At 41.4% G+C, this 16,967-nt stretch overlaps 1 protein-coding gene across 2 annotated transcripts in view; it reads right to left on the reverse strand.

The window, feature by feature from the left end:
• The window catches only part of EBF2 (EBF transcription factor 2), a 252,092-nt gene that overhangs the window by 68,362 nt on the left and 166,763 nt on the right, over positions 1 to 16,967 (reverse strand). For both annotated transcript variants that reach the window (XM_083480543.1, XM_083480544.1), the window contains exon 7: positions 9,710 to 9,791. In XM_083480543.1, coding sequence (XP_083336669.1) covers positions 9,710 to 9,791 — 82 coding nt within the window. The remainder of the gene's footprint in view (positions 1 to 9,709; positions 9,792 to 16,967) is intronic.

Consider the following 16,967-nt stretch of genomic DNA (forward strand, 5'->3'; position numbering starts at 1 on the left):
GGATACAACCCTATGCACTAGGCCCAAATATACATATATGTGAACAGCCCAGGTACACCTAACTGTGTATATTCCATATCTGCACTCTCAAACCTTGGCAGTAGTACTCTAGGACAGCAAGGGAAATGTTTAACAAACATACCTTTCAAACTGCCAAATCAGCAGTCCCTGGCATATGTTGGTTCTAACATGTTTGTTACCGTTACAGCCATCATTACCATATGACATTCACAGCTCATAGTATGTGTGTCCACCAGAACAGTACACAAATATGGTGTGTATTGCAACAAAAATAACAAAACAGATTCCAGCCTTTGCTTCTTGTAGTTTGGGCAACTAGAAGAAAATGGAGTATTCTGTAACATGGCATGGCTGATTGGAATCTTGAAAAACAACACTCCACATTGCAATATTTTGTTGCATATCCCAAGTGATCACTAAGTATGGAACATCCACACCCAGAGCTAGTATGCCTCTGATTAGAGGAACTGTACCTAGGGCTGACCCAAGGCATTTTGGCACCTGAGGTGAACCACAAAATGGCAACATGCCCCCCCTGGACCAGGGAAGAAGGGTGAGTGAAGAACAAAAGGGGAATAAAGATCTACATCAGGAAAAAGGGTGGGAGGAGACCAGCAGCACCTCCTAGTCACCAAGAATGCTGGCAAGGAGTAGGCAGATGCAGCCTCCAACAGCCTTAGCTGTTGCTGCCACCGCAGCCGCAGCAGTGGGCAATGTATTCCTTGGAGGCCAGATCTGCTGGCCCTGTGGATCCTGCCGCTTGAGGTGGTCCCTCACCTTGTTTCATGGATGGGTCAACTCTGAGTGTACCTCTAATTGTTGGATACTAGGGGCAAACTAGTGCTGTGCCAAGATCTGTCTTCTGGTTTCTCAAAAGTTTTCTTCCTCTGTGCAAGAGGCTTCCATTTATGTACCTCATGGGCACTTTGGAACTTCATTGGAAATTTGGTTGGTCTTTAGTGTGGCATGAATTTGTTCTCTGACAGGTGGCCAAGGGTAGTGTATGTGTTTTTCTTTCCATCAGAAATTTCTCCAGCACTCTACAGCCTTTTTGGTTGCCCTCACTTTCCATTCTACCCCATGGAATAAGTTACATCATGATGCCTTCCCTGGGTTTGGTTGAAGTGCAGACTCCCATGAAGGCTGCAGAGTGTAGACCACTGGTGGGATGCTTTACAGAATGAAAGACGAGACACTCACAATGACCCCTTGGCCACTTGCATCCCATGAGAATTTCACCAACTTTTTATCTCCCCTTTGATAATTTTCAGGTGAAATTTCTTTTTTCCATTAGTTAATGGAGAATGGTCAGGGGGGAAATGCAGAAGACATTTTCTGGCACAGGGCTAGAGAGAGTACAAGATGAATCTTCATCATGTTCCACCCAAGCTTTTCCTTCACCATGAATCATTCACCTACTTTAAAATATACCTACTGTAGCTTTCAGTGACTCCTGATACCAGCTGAATGATTCCCGACTACTTTAATAATGATACATTGGTTTTATTGTATATTGAATTCGTTTTGAATTGCTGTTTTGTATTGAGTTGTTTTATTGTATTCTACCTTGGGATTATTGGAACCACCACAACAACATATTTTACCAACGAAAAGCTGCTTAGCATTATGGATAAGAAATTGTTCTTTAATCGAGACATAGATCCACTCAAATCTCATGCCGAAAATAGACCACTGCCAAGCATGTTTTATACTGAAGAGTTAAAAGTCCATGATTTTTGTGTTTTGTTTTGTTTTTTTTAAAAAAAAGGAAGCGGACATTCCTCTCTCGTCTCCAGCTCCCAGGCCCTCCCCCTTTCACCAGCCAACAGCTTTCCCCCAGTGAGCGTTTCCTGGGTCATGGAGGGTGACCCTTTCCATCTGGAATCAATCAGTCAACTCCTGACAACTTCCTGAAACACCTCACTCCATTTCCTGTTCTCTCCCCCTTCTCCTTTCCCCCTCGTTCGCTTCACTCTTCAAAACTGCGGGCCGCAGCAACTTAATGTTAGAGGGTCAGGCACAGTTAGACTCCAAAACACTACACAAGAAAACCTTTGACCTTCAGAAATCTTTACATCTTAGCTAAACAAATCAAGGTCAATATTTCTTACCATTATCTTGTTAACCATTTAGGTGCTTTGCCCCTCCCTTCTTTTGCCAATGCCCTCCTGATGGCATATCCATCAATACCACTTGTTCACCCATTATCATAAAACATGACATGCTTTTGTTTTCTTTAAGGGTATTTAAGGCTGGTGAAAGGCATTGGGCTGACATCCCTGGAGATCTAGGTCTGTTAGTATAACTGTTGAGCACCATAGGCAAGTATCGCTTGTATAGCTAAGCAAGAAGTCAGGCTAAGGCCTTCCTGAAAGACACTTTTCTAGTTTGGGTTCGCTTTTGCCAGCCAAGATTAAACACTGGTGGCATGAATTTCATTCTTATGTTGTAAATATGCACTTAATACAGTGGCTGAGTGGATATACACTTAATACAGTTGCATCCAAGAGTGCATATCTCATTACAACTTATCTGTTCACACTTACCTGTTCATTACTTGCTGGTTTTAAGATTAAAATAAGTCTATGCATGCAGCAGAATGAGGTTGTAATCAGGTGATCAGGGTCTAAGAGGGTATAGTTGCTTGTCTCTCTCTAGAGTAATTGCCAACATTATTCTCTAAATAATGGGACCTCACAGGTGTCTGTTTTGGTCCTTAAAATTTCTTCTTCTTTCTGCAAAGCATGTAGGAATCATTTATTTGCTCTCAGACTGATTGCCACACAGGCACCTGAGTTTGCTATTAGTGAGGGCCACTGTGAGAACCAGCACTAATTGAAATATAATGGTGTCATGAATGTACTCCAAGGATATTCTTCTGCTAGAATTGTTCTGAGGTTTGTGTTCCCAATGAGTGTCCAGAATTTGTGCAGCCTATCTCATCCCTCAGTGAAATGGTGGGGGTGGAATCCTGTTATGGTTCCAAGAGAGGGGTGGGGATCCTTTATAGCACCGGACATCTGGAAATAATACGAAATTCATGATGTACTTTCCCTTATAACTGCTCAGTTACACTAACATATTTTTCTAGTTTGGCAAAAGTTGCTATGCTATTAAATTTTTAATATTTATTATTGTTATTTTCATCATGGGAAGAAGAAAAACAAGTCACAGCAGCCTTCCATTCTGCTCTCTCTTTCCATTCAGACAAGCTTCCCGGAAAGTTATCCATTGGGGTTCCAGTGTGAAAGGAAGAGATAAATTGACTAATGAATTTGTCTTTGTGAGTGTGCACCAATTTAGTTAACAGGGATTAACTCATTGTTAATCCTGCCTAATCACTGAAAGTGATATTTCTCCTTGCTTCTGTCACTGCTCTCTCTTGACAAAGAAAAGTGGCAGGAGCAGGAGGCTTAGGAGGTTAGCAGTGAGTCCCCTTTCTGGGGTGTGGACCTCAGCAAAAGCCTGATGGTGCCAACCTTGCCGGTGAAGAGTGTAAGATTGAACCAGAAAAGGACAGACAGTTTGATAAACATAGAAAAGTTTTACATGCATAAAATGATATGGTTTGAATGCATTGCATTTAAAATGCTATGAAATAATTTATGACTCATCACTGGAATCCTAGAGATCTTTAACAGGAGGAGATGAATCCTGAAAAGTCAGTTGCAGCAGTAGCAGAAGCAAAAGCTCTGTGATGATGATACAAGTATGTTACTCAGGATCTCTCTCTGGGAACAGAGAGAGAAAAGTTTATTGAACTTTATTAAGGACTAAAAAGAATATGGAATGACATTGCTTAAGAGCAATGTGTGACTTTGTATTATGTAACATTTATTTGTAACTGTTTTTCAGTAAATCTTTGAAACTCATCCTTGTGGCGAAGAGCAAATTCATTTCTACTCTACCCAAGGTCCAGATCAGAGATTCCACTTGCAACGACTCTAACACAGTTCTAGCTCATTCCTTGTTTCTGCCTTCTGGTTTCCCTATGAGCTAGACCTTTAGCTTGCTTCCTCAGCCTTGTCATCTGGCTTGTCCTAGTATCCCACAGTTCTTGATTCGGAGCTCCTGGCTAAACTCATGCTGCTGCCCATGGCATAGCTGTGTCAGTCACAGTTTCTCAGACTAACTTACCTCAGAGGAAGACATCAGGTGTGCCATAGTGAGCTCCTTGCTAGAATAATATATGCATAAACTACAGTGTGGGTGTTGTGAAAGCACTATGTGTTTCGAAAGTGACCGTGCAGGAAAGAATGGGAAGATTCTGTCTCTTCAGCCAATTTGTGTGAATAAATGGGTGAAGGAAACTTTTTAATATATGTATCTATAATGTTGAATCAAGTGACAGTGAGAACACTCTAAAGGGTTTGTGATATTCATTCCAGATTATTAAGTCTGTAGTAAGAGAATACAGTCGTACCTTGGTTGACGAATGCCTTGGGAGTCGAACGTTTTGGCTCCCAAACACCGCAAACCCGGAAGTGAGTGTTCCAGTTTGCAAACGTTCTTTGGAACCCAAACATCCAACGTGGCTTCCTGCAGCCAATCGGAAGCTGCTCCTTGGTTTCTGAATGTTTTGGAAGTCGAACAGACTTCCAGAACGGATTCCATTCGACTTCTGAGGTACAATAGTATAACAGAATGTAATTTTTGCTGCTGTGAAACGTGACTAGAGAGGAGCTGAATACACTGAGAAAATGTATTCAGTCTTAAAAATCTCAGAAAAATCTATCTCCACAGAGCTTTCAAATATGCCTAAGCAGTTTAGAGGATCAGAACTAGATTAATTTAACAACTTGCAGGAAATGTATTTTGCCCCTCACCCCTCCCGAATTAGAACCATGAAGGAGGAAAAAATAAATGATTTGGGATATCTACAAGATTTGCTCCTGGGCCATATATGTGTGTTGCTGTACATACAGACCTCTGGAGTGGGCAGACTGTCCCATTCTGTTCCAGCCATCCCACATATGCAAGGAAGTGTCCATTCAGATAAGCCAGATCCATCTGGAGGAGCTACTCGTGCATAATATTGTAATAAATCAATGAATTCGGGGAACCATTCATCCCAGTGTGCCTCAATCTACAAATGCTTGTGTAATTACAGTGAGTGTGAATAGTTAAGATTCATTAAGGGGACACGAGTCATTCAAGTATAGGTCATGTCCATAGATTTCAGTGGATCTACTTTGTGTAGAACTTTGTTGGATACAACCAGGAAATTATACATCCTATTCTCAAAGAAGCGTCCTAGAAATAGTCGACTAGTCTTTTTATCATTCAGTCTCAATGCATTTGTGATATTTCCAATTAATTTGATGAAACAATGCCTTGTTAGAAAAAGGGGAGGGGGTTTCCACAAAACAATGTCACATCACTGATCACATCTCATGGTAAAGCTACAACACAGAAGGTCTCTGGCTGGAGAACCGCATTGCAAAGTTCCAAGATGGGTGAGTTTAGAAGGACGGCCGTGCTCCAGTTCATGTACTGTTTGGGAAAGTGCAAATGAGGTAGGTTTACCTTTAAATGTGAACTGATTTTCTCCCTGGACATGCACTGGCACCTAAAAAGCCTTGTGCCATATCTACATCAGTTACCTTCAAATAGAGGGTTCCCTTCTGACAGCGTTTCTAATACTATACAAGGTTACATGAGCACCCTACTACATATATATGACCCTTCTATAACCTGTACATGATCTAGCATAGAGATAAAATTCACTCAGATCTTTTTGTTCCCCTCACCTACTTTTCTGTTTCTAAAACTTAATTAAATCAAGAGTTTGAAGAAACACCCCCCTTTATTCCTTCATTCTGTATGTACAATGCCTGTATCTTGTTTTAACAAATCTGAAATGGTCTTACATTTTTAGGATTGACAAGTGTCCGTTGTAACCTAAATCGTAATCTCTGGCACTTTAATTATCTTTTGCTGATATAGGGCATATGGAAGAAGTTGGATGAAAGATAAAAGAGCATGCATTTTGGGGGCTGCAAAAACTTTACTGATATTTTGAGATGATCTTCACACTAAAAACACTTGAATAGAACTCTTATCGGCATCTGTGTGAAACCCTTCAGAAGAGAATAAGTTTTAGTATTTTTTTGCATTCTTTAATAGACCATATAGAGTTTTAATGTGGGATCCAGGAATCTCTGGGCATCTACAGTGCATAATGAGTAGCAGTGGAAGGAGCTCAGAAAAAAATACTGAAAGAGTACAGGAAAAAATGCAGAAAGAAAAAATACCATATTCACCATCACATTTTTAAAATTCTCTCACAAGGAGAGAATTAAACAAGAAGCACTTAAAGATCGATTTCCCCTTGCAATCTGAAATGGTACCAGTTATGTTGTGAGGAAGGGTTTTGAAGCTATAGTCAAGAGCCCCACCCAGAAGAAGAAGCAAGCAGATCCTCAATGTAGCAGAAATGATTTAACACATTTTGAAGTAAAGTAACACACATTTAAACTGAAAGTGGTGGCCTCATAAGACTATTAAGTCCAATGCAGCTGTGCTGAGGAATTGTACAATCTATTCTACCACCTCCAGATTTTACCACCTCATTTCACTCCATGTGTACACAAAACCTTAACTAATTCCTCTTCAGATTTCAATCCAAGTTCTGAGCCTCAAACTTTAATAAATCAAAGGTACCCATACTATGCATGCAACTTTACTGGGGGCTGGGGGTGACAAAATGTTACAACAGATGCAACATTCAAGGTTAAAAGTGAATTTTTTCAAGTCAGTAGAACATTGTATTTTCAGTGCTTGGCACACATGGGCTGCAACTGAAGTGTCTGCAGCTATAGTGGTAAATAAGAAGGCAAGACACAAGGCTGGGTGATCTGGGTCATATTTATTCATTTTCACACAAAAGATCTGCAGTTGGGAACCCAGTAAGAGACTCTAACTGCTCACAACCAGTGGTGGTTGAGCCAATGCTGCCAGGGCTGAGGGGTAGTATTTCACCTACCCCCTCACTGAAGCCTCATCTTTTCAGGTGAGTAGGGAAACCTTCATGTCTTCCCCTCTTCCAAGGCCCCATAACTCTAGGAGTATGCTACAGGTTGGCCCCCAAAAGGCCCCTGACAACAAGCACCACAGCTCTGAAGGCCAGTTGTGAAATTATACTCTTAAAGGTATCTGAGGGTCAGGGACAACATTTTCCATTCATCCTTGTATTTGTCACATGCAGCACTGTTTCCATTCCGCTGCTTGAGAGGACACAGCCCTGGTTGGAAATTGCATAGCATCCATAGTAAAGGTAAAGGTAAAGGTACCCCTGCCCGTACGGGCCAGTCTTGACAGACTCTAGGGTTGTGCACTCATCTCACTCTAGAGGCCAGGAGCCAGCGCTGTCCGCAGACACTTCCGGGTCACGTGGCCAGCGTGATGAAGCTGCTCTGGCGAGCCAGCACCAGCACAGCACACGGAAATGCTGTTTACCTTCCCGTCGGAGCGGCACCTATTTATCTACTTGCACTTAAGAGTGCTTTCGAACTGCTAGGTTGGCAGGCACTGGGACCGAGCAATGGGAGTGCACCCCGCCACGGGGATTCGAACCGCTGACCATGCGATTGGCAAGTCCTAGGCGCTGAGGTTTTTTCCCTAGCATCCATAGTAGCGTCTGCCATAAAGGCTTGTGCCTGAGGAAGTTTAGAAGTAGTTTGACACTGAAGTATTGCATCTGGGGGAAGGGAGTGCCAGAGGTCCTCAAGCCACACAACGCATGCGCGTGCAGAAGAAGATGCTGCTGCACAAGATGCTTTTATAGATAAGGCAGCCGTATCGTGGATCTTACGGAATGCAAATTTCCTGTCTGTCCAAAACTACATTATCCATCTTGTTATTTGCTGTGGTGAAATTAAGTAACTTATAAAAATTAAGTTGTTATTCCACCCCATTCATTTCAGTGCAAAGGAAACACAATGCAAATAGCAGGAAGATGTAAATCAGTTATGTACATATCATTTGTGGGCAAAAAGCAAAAACAACAGTGAATATATATTTGTGGTTTGATTTCTGTCTCGGCATGAAACAAATACAGTCGTACCTTGGAAGTCAAGCAGAATCTGTTCGGGAAGTCCGTTCAACTTCCAAAATGTTTGGAAACCAAGAAGCGGCTTCTGATTGGCTGCAGGAAGCTCCTGCAGCCAATCCGAAGCTATGTAAGCCACGTTGGATGTTTGGGTTCCAAAGAACATTTGCAAACCAGAAAACTCACTTCCGGATTTGTGGCGTTCGGGAGCCAAAATGTTCGATTCTCAAGGCGTTCAGGATCCAAGGTACGACTGTAAGTGAACATTGGCCATATCCACTCTGAGTTTCGAAACTGAAGAGGCCAAAGGAGGGGTAGAACAGGCTTAAATAGCTTTATGCCCTCCTCCACTCTGGTTGATGCAGAGACTTCCCTTTCTCAAAGTGATTACAAAGGCCATTTCCTGCTGAGAACCAGGAGTGGAATTCCGGAAGGGAAGACATCAGGAATCAAAGCAGCAACAGAGAAATGTTTATGCAATAGTTGTGGCCCCCCCCCCAAAAAAAATCTGGGAATACTATATGATAGACCCTCTTTATTGCACTATAGATAATGTGCCAAATTTAAGTGTCAAAGGGAATAAGGAAAGGTACATAGATTACTGTAATATGGGGGCTGCCCTTGAAGATAGCCTGGGAACGCCACCATCTGTACAGAATGTGGCGGCCACAGATTTGTCTAAACCATACCATGATGGTTTGGTACCAGATTCGATGTACAGAATAAATCCTCTCTCCCCAGGTTGAAAGCTAACCTGCTGGGTTGTTTTTCTTTAAGAAGCAACCCTGTTTCCTACCCCCAGCACCCTTAAAACCACCTGCAGCAAGGCTGTGTGTTTACTCTTTCATTATGTTTGCTCAGTTATCAAGCTACAGTAGCAGAATCAAATGGAGAGCGGTTAGGCTCGAGGCATTATAGTGGTATGTGGAGAACTGCTGTGAATGTGTTATGTCTGCACACAGCCTTAAACAATTACAGCGTGGAAAGGAGAGAGAAAGAGAGATGAGATTTAGTGCCTGTGTCTCCTCAGCCCCCTCCTCCCCCCCATGTTTCCAACTTGACACACTTCACCTCCTTCTGTGTTTTTATTAGCTGGTATTCTCAATACATCAGCGACAGCTATGATGAAACCAGTGGCAGATTTTCCTGCAAAGCAGCTGGGTCATTGTCCCATGGGCCTTGTTGCCTTTACCATGCAAGATCTTTAAAGTGACCATGCCTGGATCAGCCGCCGTTTTGAAAGCACTTGAATGGACAATTCTGAGCATGTTAAAGTGTGTGCGTGTTGGACTTGCGCATGGCTCACAGACAGAGCTACTTTGAAAAATTCAGAGACAGCTACCGATCATGAACACAGTCCCTGCTATGGGCAGTTGTACATGCAAGTGCCTTGCTTTGGGGTGTCAAATCAAATATACATCACTGGTTGGCAGGGTACATCACCTCCCCTCCTGGGCATTCAGAAGGGGGAAGCGGGGGAAGCATGGATTAAATACGACAAATGCAGGGAAAACTTTAACCATATATGATGGGGTTTATCATTTACTGTCATCTCATTTATTACCCACGGTGTCAGTGACGAGGAACGGAAGCGAAAAGACAGACAACTTACTTAACAGAGAATCCCATAACACTTACCTGGAACCGCCGCATATCTCGAGGGTTCCCGGCTGTTTTCAAACAATTCTGATTGCACTTGAGGAAAAATTTTAAGAAGAATCTGTAGGGGGAAAGAGAGAGCGTGTGTGACATCTTCCACTTTAAAAAATTGTGTCTGTTATTATTTACTTGCTTTGTGCGGATATGATTGTGCCTTGTGGCAGAATCCACCGGGAGAGATCAACAGAGTGTTTTAAAAGCATGCTGTCAATTAAAACAGATTAAAATGACATTTCTTGTGGAATTTATTTGCCCTGCAAAGAAATACCTATTGCTATTAGAAACCAGAGATCTTTAAAAAAAAAAACAAAAAACTTTTAGCTCACAGACAAGCAAGGCAAAATACAATAGGTGAAGCTTCCAACGTGAGGACAGAGGCAAGAACAGTTGCATTGGGAATTTGAAGCAATAAAACAAAAAGAAAGAATAAAGATAATAGACATAGAATCCCCCCCCCCATAAAAAACCCTGAAAGTATTTGTGTACTCATGAATGCAGCTCTGCAATTTATATCTCTTTATCTGGGTCTAAGTGACATTCGCACATTATGTAGATGCGAAACTGGGATTTGCATGAAATTCAGAGGAGCTGAAGCCAATCCTGGTATTTTCATAAGTGTATGCAGGGCGGGCTTTTTTATATATATAGAAAAAGTTGAGTTGAAGCCTCAACATCTCAACAAGAGGGTCTCAGTACCAGTGCTGGAAAAGACCTCTTTCTGAGATCAACTGTTGGTCATGATAGACCAAGGCTGGAGAACCTTTGGCCTTCCAGGTGCTGATGGTCAGGGATGATAGGTGTTGTAGTCCAACAACATTGGGGGGGGGTGTCACAGGCTCTCCCCATCCCTGTGGCAGACAATACTGAGACAAAGGACTAAAGGTCTGTTTAAGTGTCAGACAATTTTATGTGGTGATCTCATCCATACACTACATTTTAAGGTATATACTTTAAAAAGTGAAGAAGCCATAATGAGGTCAAACATGGTGAAGTGGACAGAATTTTGAGTTTTGGTGTGGAGGGACACGGGGCCACATCCCTCCTCAGCTCATCAACCTTACTGAATAGCCTTGGGCAAGTCTCTCTCAGTTTAGATTATTTTATAAAATTGCTGGGAGCTTACATAAAATATGAAATTCATGTAAGAGCTGTTCACAGAGCACCCCCCCCCTCACTAAAGCATGGAGGAGGGAGGGGGACAGCCTGATATACAGGCATTAAATAGAACATCAGCACACAACACTTGAATGCACAGAGACCTTCCACACTGATGTTCCAATCAGCACATGAATATTAAGCGTCAGACTGGGATGTTTGCAGACATTCTGATGAGGCCAGTGAGTGTGGTCCAACACAAAGGCCAATGTGACCTTCTTGTTTAAAATCCTCATCTGCTGTAATGCTCGCACAGGTTGACCATGGGGAAGTCTCTACCTGTCAGCCTAATTTATCTTCCAGGGGTGCTGGGGTAAAATGATGAGGGAGTGAAGAACAATGTGTAGTATGCTCAGATCTCCAGGGGAACAGAAATTTATAAATATGAATGGGGAAACATTCCACATCACATATTTTTCCATCACACTGGAAAGTATTAGAGAAAGTAATATTTGCAGGACATAACAATAAATAGATTATTTATTTATTTTGAATACTTGCATCCTGCTTTATAACCCTGAGGGGCTTACAAAAGACTCCCACAAAAAAAATCCAAACACAAGTCTGTTATCCAGAACAAAAACATGGCATCCCTTCAATATCCTATAGGTGGCATTTAATTTACTTCTGTGTTTTACCAACAGGTAAGCAGTGAGTTTGTTTGTTTGTTTGTTTGTTTACCACACTGTAATCTTTATATCTATATACTGTATATGGACTGTAAGTTGAGTGATTAATGTGCATAACAACTGGCCATTGTGCACATTCACCAGGCTACATGGAGAATGTGCACACAATCCTTCCACAAGGAGGGAATTGTGTACATTTCTGGGTCAATAAGCATAATCTCCAAGGGCCCTTGAGATTTGTGCATATAGTGACTGAATTTGGTACAGGGCTGTGGGACTTGCCAGTAGGGGGGCAGCCTGTAACGTATTCCCAGAGTTATGGTGCACTGGGAGGGAGCAGCGCAGGAAGGCTGAAAGGCTGAAGGACTTAGTATCCCAAACAGATCTCTTAAGTGAAAATAAATAATTGTAGCCCAGCTCACTCAACCTTGTTCTTTGCCTCTCTATTTACCACCATGGTTACAGATTCTTCTATTGCAGTCCATGTGTTCCCAGCACTGAAAATGCAATGTTTTACTGCCTTCAATAAATTAGTTTTACCCTTGAATATTGCATCTGTTGTGACATGTTGTGCCTTCCTCCAACCACCCACCAAACCTGAATGAATAGCATGGGTACCTTTAATTTATTAAAGTTTGAGACATAGAACTTGATTTGAAATCTGAAAAGGGATTGGTTAAGGCCTGGTCTACACGTGGAGTGAAACGAGTTAGTAAAATGTGGAAGTGGTAGAATAGACTGTACAATTCAACAGAGCAGTTAGGTAATGCCAGTCAGGACAAAGGTGGGGAGAGGCGAAAGGCAAATTGCTTCGAGAGCAGGGCTAAGCTGGCCTCTTAACAACACACCTGAGAGCCCTGCTGCTACGGCCCCTAGCATGGCAGCATGCAAATCTACCTAATTCTCCCTTCCCCAAAACAATATATGAACTAAAACACAATTAACCTTCACAATTCACACTGCTTCATGTTTTAGTGGATGTAGTGCTCCAACCCCCAAAAAGGGGATTTAAAATGTTTATATTGAAGACACATAGTATTAAAGACAAAAAACAAAAACACAAAACCATATATTTGTGAAAGTAACATGGAAATGTGGATGTTGCCTGAAAAAATGTCTCTATTAAGAGAAATGCACATTTAAATGCCAAGAAACATTCATGAGGGTTTTTTAAAAAAAGAATAAAATAAAGTAAATCACCAGTTCTTAGGGAAATGTAGGAAACTAAATTTAAGACTGGAAAAAACAGAAACTGAAATTAGAATCGACCTATTTGCCCATCTGCAGTCGTGGCCACTGAAACAGTGCAGCAAGAATGGCTTCCTATCCAGCAGGACGACAGTTTGTCCCAGGACCAAGCAACCTACAATAGGTTATTCACAGTGGATCATTTTAGCCTGTGGAATTAATATTTTCAGGAGTGGGCTTTTTTAGTTGCAAATGTGCATTATTTCACTTGCTTCAAAATGGTGTGAGCCAGCTCTGTTTTGTTTCTGCTGAGTGGGACCCTGGACTCCTGCCCCCATAGTCCTCCCTCAACAGCATCAACAGTTATACAATTTGGCCTGCTCTATATATGTGCTATGGAAAAATCACGAAACTGGCACCACATCTGGATATGCTCAAGCAGATGTAAATGTCACCCAAAAATCGGGGCGGGGGGGTTGGAACAGAGAAAATTAATTACAGATTTTGGGATGTAACTATCCATTTTTCAAACTTGCCCAACTGATACAGTCATAAATATATTAGGTCCACACTCAAAATACTCAAAAAGAAGAGAAAATTTTAAACATGCTCAGGAAACACATGGATGTTTCCATATTTTGGGACTCGGGGGCACCAGATGTACAAATCAAAATGAAACACTGGGCAGGTGAGATGTACAACGAGGTTACAGAATAAATAGCAGATCTCTTTGTGACCTATTATCCTATGCTACATTAGATATTTTGTGTGCAACTGCTAGAGAATGGAAAAACAAAAGGTTCCTAAACATATTTTCAGCGTTTACACCATCCAAACACAAAAATGAGAATGGCTCTGTTCATGGATAGATGAATCTGTCAGTTTCAGCTTCTCCTATTTCTGGTCTCAAATTTAGTTCTGCAGCAATTTGCAATAATAATAAAAACTCATGAAAAGTATCCATCATGTGACTTTCTAATATACACATGTTTGGCATGCCATTTTGACTAGCATGTAAGTTTCTCAAAACCATTTCTTCTAACACAATGCATTTTTGTATGTGACTTTCACTAACATTCACATTTTTGTTAACTAGTTGGTTAAAGATCTGCATCGCAAAATTCAGAGAAATGTGAATTTCGAGGGATAATTGTGTTTCAGTTTGTGATGTGTGAATTAAGTAATTTCTGATTATATTGCAAACAAAACTGAATTTCTCCACCATCACTAGGTCTGTCTGTGATCTATCTAGCTTTGTTTCAGCTGGAAACATTTTCTGTTCTCGTTGTGTGTGTGTGTGTGTGTGTGTGTGTGTGTGTTTGCCCTGGTATCCTAGTAGTACATCTAAATTGCAGTGGTGAGGGAGGAACCCACAGATTTAACTGGGACACGGAAAATTCATGAAGGCTGCAGGACAAAATAAAATGCATTCATATAAGGGTTGAATAGTTGCGGAGGGGGGCGGGAGTTGAAAGTCAGCTGGGAACACAATGAGCAATTTATTTATTTATTTCCCTTGCTGAGTGCTTGTCTAAAAAAAAAAAAACCCAGCTTTTGCAGTAAGTTAAAGTCCCAGGTGAGCTAGGCCTAGTTCCCTTTCTGTTACTATGACAACGAATTTTTACCGCAGTCCCAAAGTCCCTCCAGAACTCACACATTCATGCCTTGAATTAGAACTTTAAAGAAGAAAGATGTATATTTTTCCCAAGGTTTACCAACAAGAAAAACAAGCAATAGAAATATAAGGCAAAAAACATATCGCCCCCCCCCCTCCAAAACATACACACCAGTGTTACATCTCCAATAAAACCGTAGTTTTGCCAACTTCAAAAATTGTGGGTTCTTTTTACCAACAGACAAAGGAAATATTTAGAGATCCAATTCATTTCCAACAGCAAATAATAAACAACAAAAGAATGGGGAGTGTGGGGAAATCATTAAACTGATGAGATATTAATATCACCTAAAATGTTCTTGAAAATACCAATGATTTTTTTTTAACTTTATTAACAGATTTTGTATTTTGTATTTTATTTTTTTTAAGTTGGTGACTTTCTCAATGGGATTACTAAAAAGCAAGGTCATTTTCCCCTTCCTGCCATGTCTGTACTAACTTCCCTTTGTGGCTAATGCAGAGGATCCAAACCTCTTTGTGTGATGGATATTGAAGTATACACACACAAACTCCTGGCTACTGTCAATTAACTCCATTGTTAAATTTAAGTTGGCCCCAAACAGGGCAGCTTTTGTGAACAAATAGATCAGCTTTTGTGACGTGGTGCCCTCTAGCTGTTCTTGGACTACAACTTCCATAATCCCTAACCAGCATGGCTGATGATCAGGGTTGATGGGAGTTATAGCCCAATGCTATCTGGAGGGCATCTCATTGGCTAGCTCAGAAACAGACTGCACTGAAATCCATACAGATGCCCACACTTTAGGGCGAGTAGATAATGGCAAATGTTGGCCCTTGGCAAATATATAGCTATCCACATTATGTACTAAAAGAGATGCAAAAATTGCAATTCACCCCGTGGCAGAGTTAAAAACTCTGAGGGTTTATAAACCCCAAATTTCATAAAAATTTCATTTTTTATGTTTGATCCCAAATCTCACATTGTGCAAGAGAATGAGTAAAATCTTAAAGAACTAATCATCCCTCCTGGACAAAATTTTCCCTAAGATTGCCTGATGGAGAAAAGCCTGCATCCCAGGATGGCCTTGTGGCTTGTGGGTCTTCTGCTGTTGTAGCCTAGATTAAAAGAGGGTGTGTGTGTGTGCAAATCTAGAACCCAGCAACTAATGGCAGCATTTTGCTTTCTCTGAGTTGGAGGCTGAGCTCCAGTGTATGAAGAGAGAGAGGATGGAGCTGAGGGTGGGGGGAAGAGGCTTCTTCCACTGATCCATATTGTTCATGAACAAATGCAATCTTTTTTTGAAAACAGTTTTTAATACAATATTGGACCTTTGAGCATGCCTCACACTCATTTGGATGAATGGTTTAGCTAATAAAGTATTCATTCAGTCTTAAATTGATATGCCTCTCAAAATGATGTCAGGCGGCTTCCAGAGTGACTCACTCTGGAACAATTCAAAACAACAAAATCCAAACAACAAAAACAACACATTTTGAAAGAACAGCCATAGCCAACAAGATTCAGAGAGCAGGTCAATTTGCAGCATAAATTCTAATAAACAGAGGAACAAAGAAACAAACCAGTTCATCAAATAAGATCCAGTGACCTTTGAAGTATTTTTTTTTAAGTCTTTCCCCATTTTCCTAAGGACTGTGAAGGACCAAATTTCATGAGTCAGCCTAGAAAGCAATTTCTAGAGTAGGTGCCACCACTGATAAAGCCCTATACTTTTTCGGTCTGAACAAAGTATTTAGAGCAGGCCTTTCCCTGTGCACATGGGGGAAGAGGAGGAACATATGGGAGAAGTCAGTCCCTAAGGTTTCGCGGGCAGGACTGTTTATGTCGGCCTTCACCAACCTGGTGCCCTCCAGACATTGCTGCACAGCTTCCACCAACCCTGATTATTGGCCATGCTGGCTGAAGCAGATAAGAATTGTATCCCAAAACATCTGGAAAGCTGGTAGAGGAACATTTTGAGGTGGCAGCTTCCTTCTGACATCCTCCTCCAATTGTTTGCTAAATAGATGCACAGACCCGCAAGTTTGTCTGCATGATACAACTGTGACATCTCAGTCTCGGCCCTGAAGTCCATAACAAGAATGTGTGCTATTGATACAAGAATGCGTTGAGATACAAAAATTATGAGATATTAAATGAGATATATTTTTGTTGGAACCATAGTATAGGGAAGGAAAGAGTGCAATCTGTCCTCATGTCTATGGGCATCTAGTTGCTGAGGCTTTCCCATGGCTACTTACATCATTAGAAATGTGCACATCAATTGCATGATGTCACATCTAGTTTGGTCCCATCTCCCATGGAAAACAACACAACAAATTAATTGCATAGAGAGATGAAACACTGTGGGTGGGGTAGACAGGGTCTGATCACATATCGGCTGCCCTGAAAGCAAGGCAGTGAGTGTGGATTCTGCCATACAAAAGATGTTACAGCTGTCTTCCATCTGTTTTCAGTTGAACCAGTCTCTAACTAACTGCATGACCAGAGACCTCTCAGCATCACACTCTAACCAACTGAGCAGTTTCTTTCAATCTGACTGTACCCTAGTCATTTGGAGAGTGGTGTCTGATATTTGGAGCAAATGGGTAGTGGTTGGGTGGCTAAACG

This window comes from Podarcis liolepis, assembly GCF_965112155.1.
Source record: "Podarcis liolepis genome assembly, chromosome: 16".
Taxonomy (NCBI): domain Eukaryota; kingdom Metazoa; phylum Chordata; class Lepidosauria; order Squamata; family Lacertidae; genus Podarcis; species Podarcis liolepis.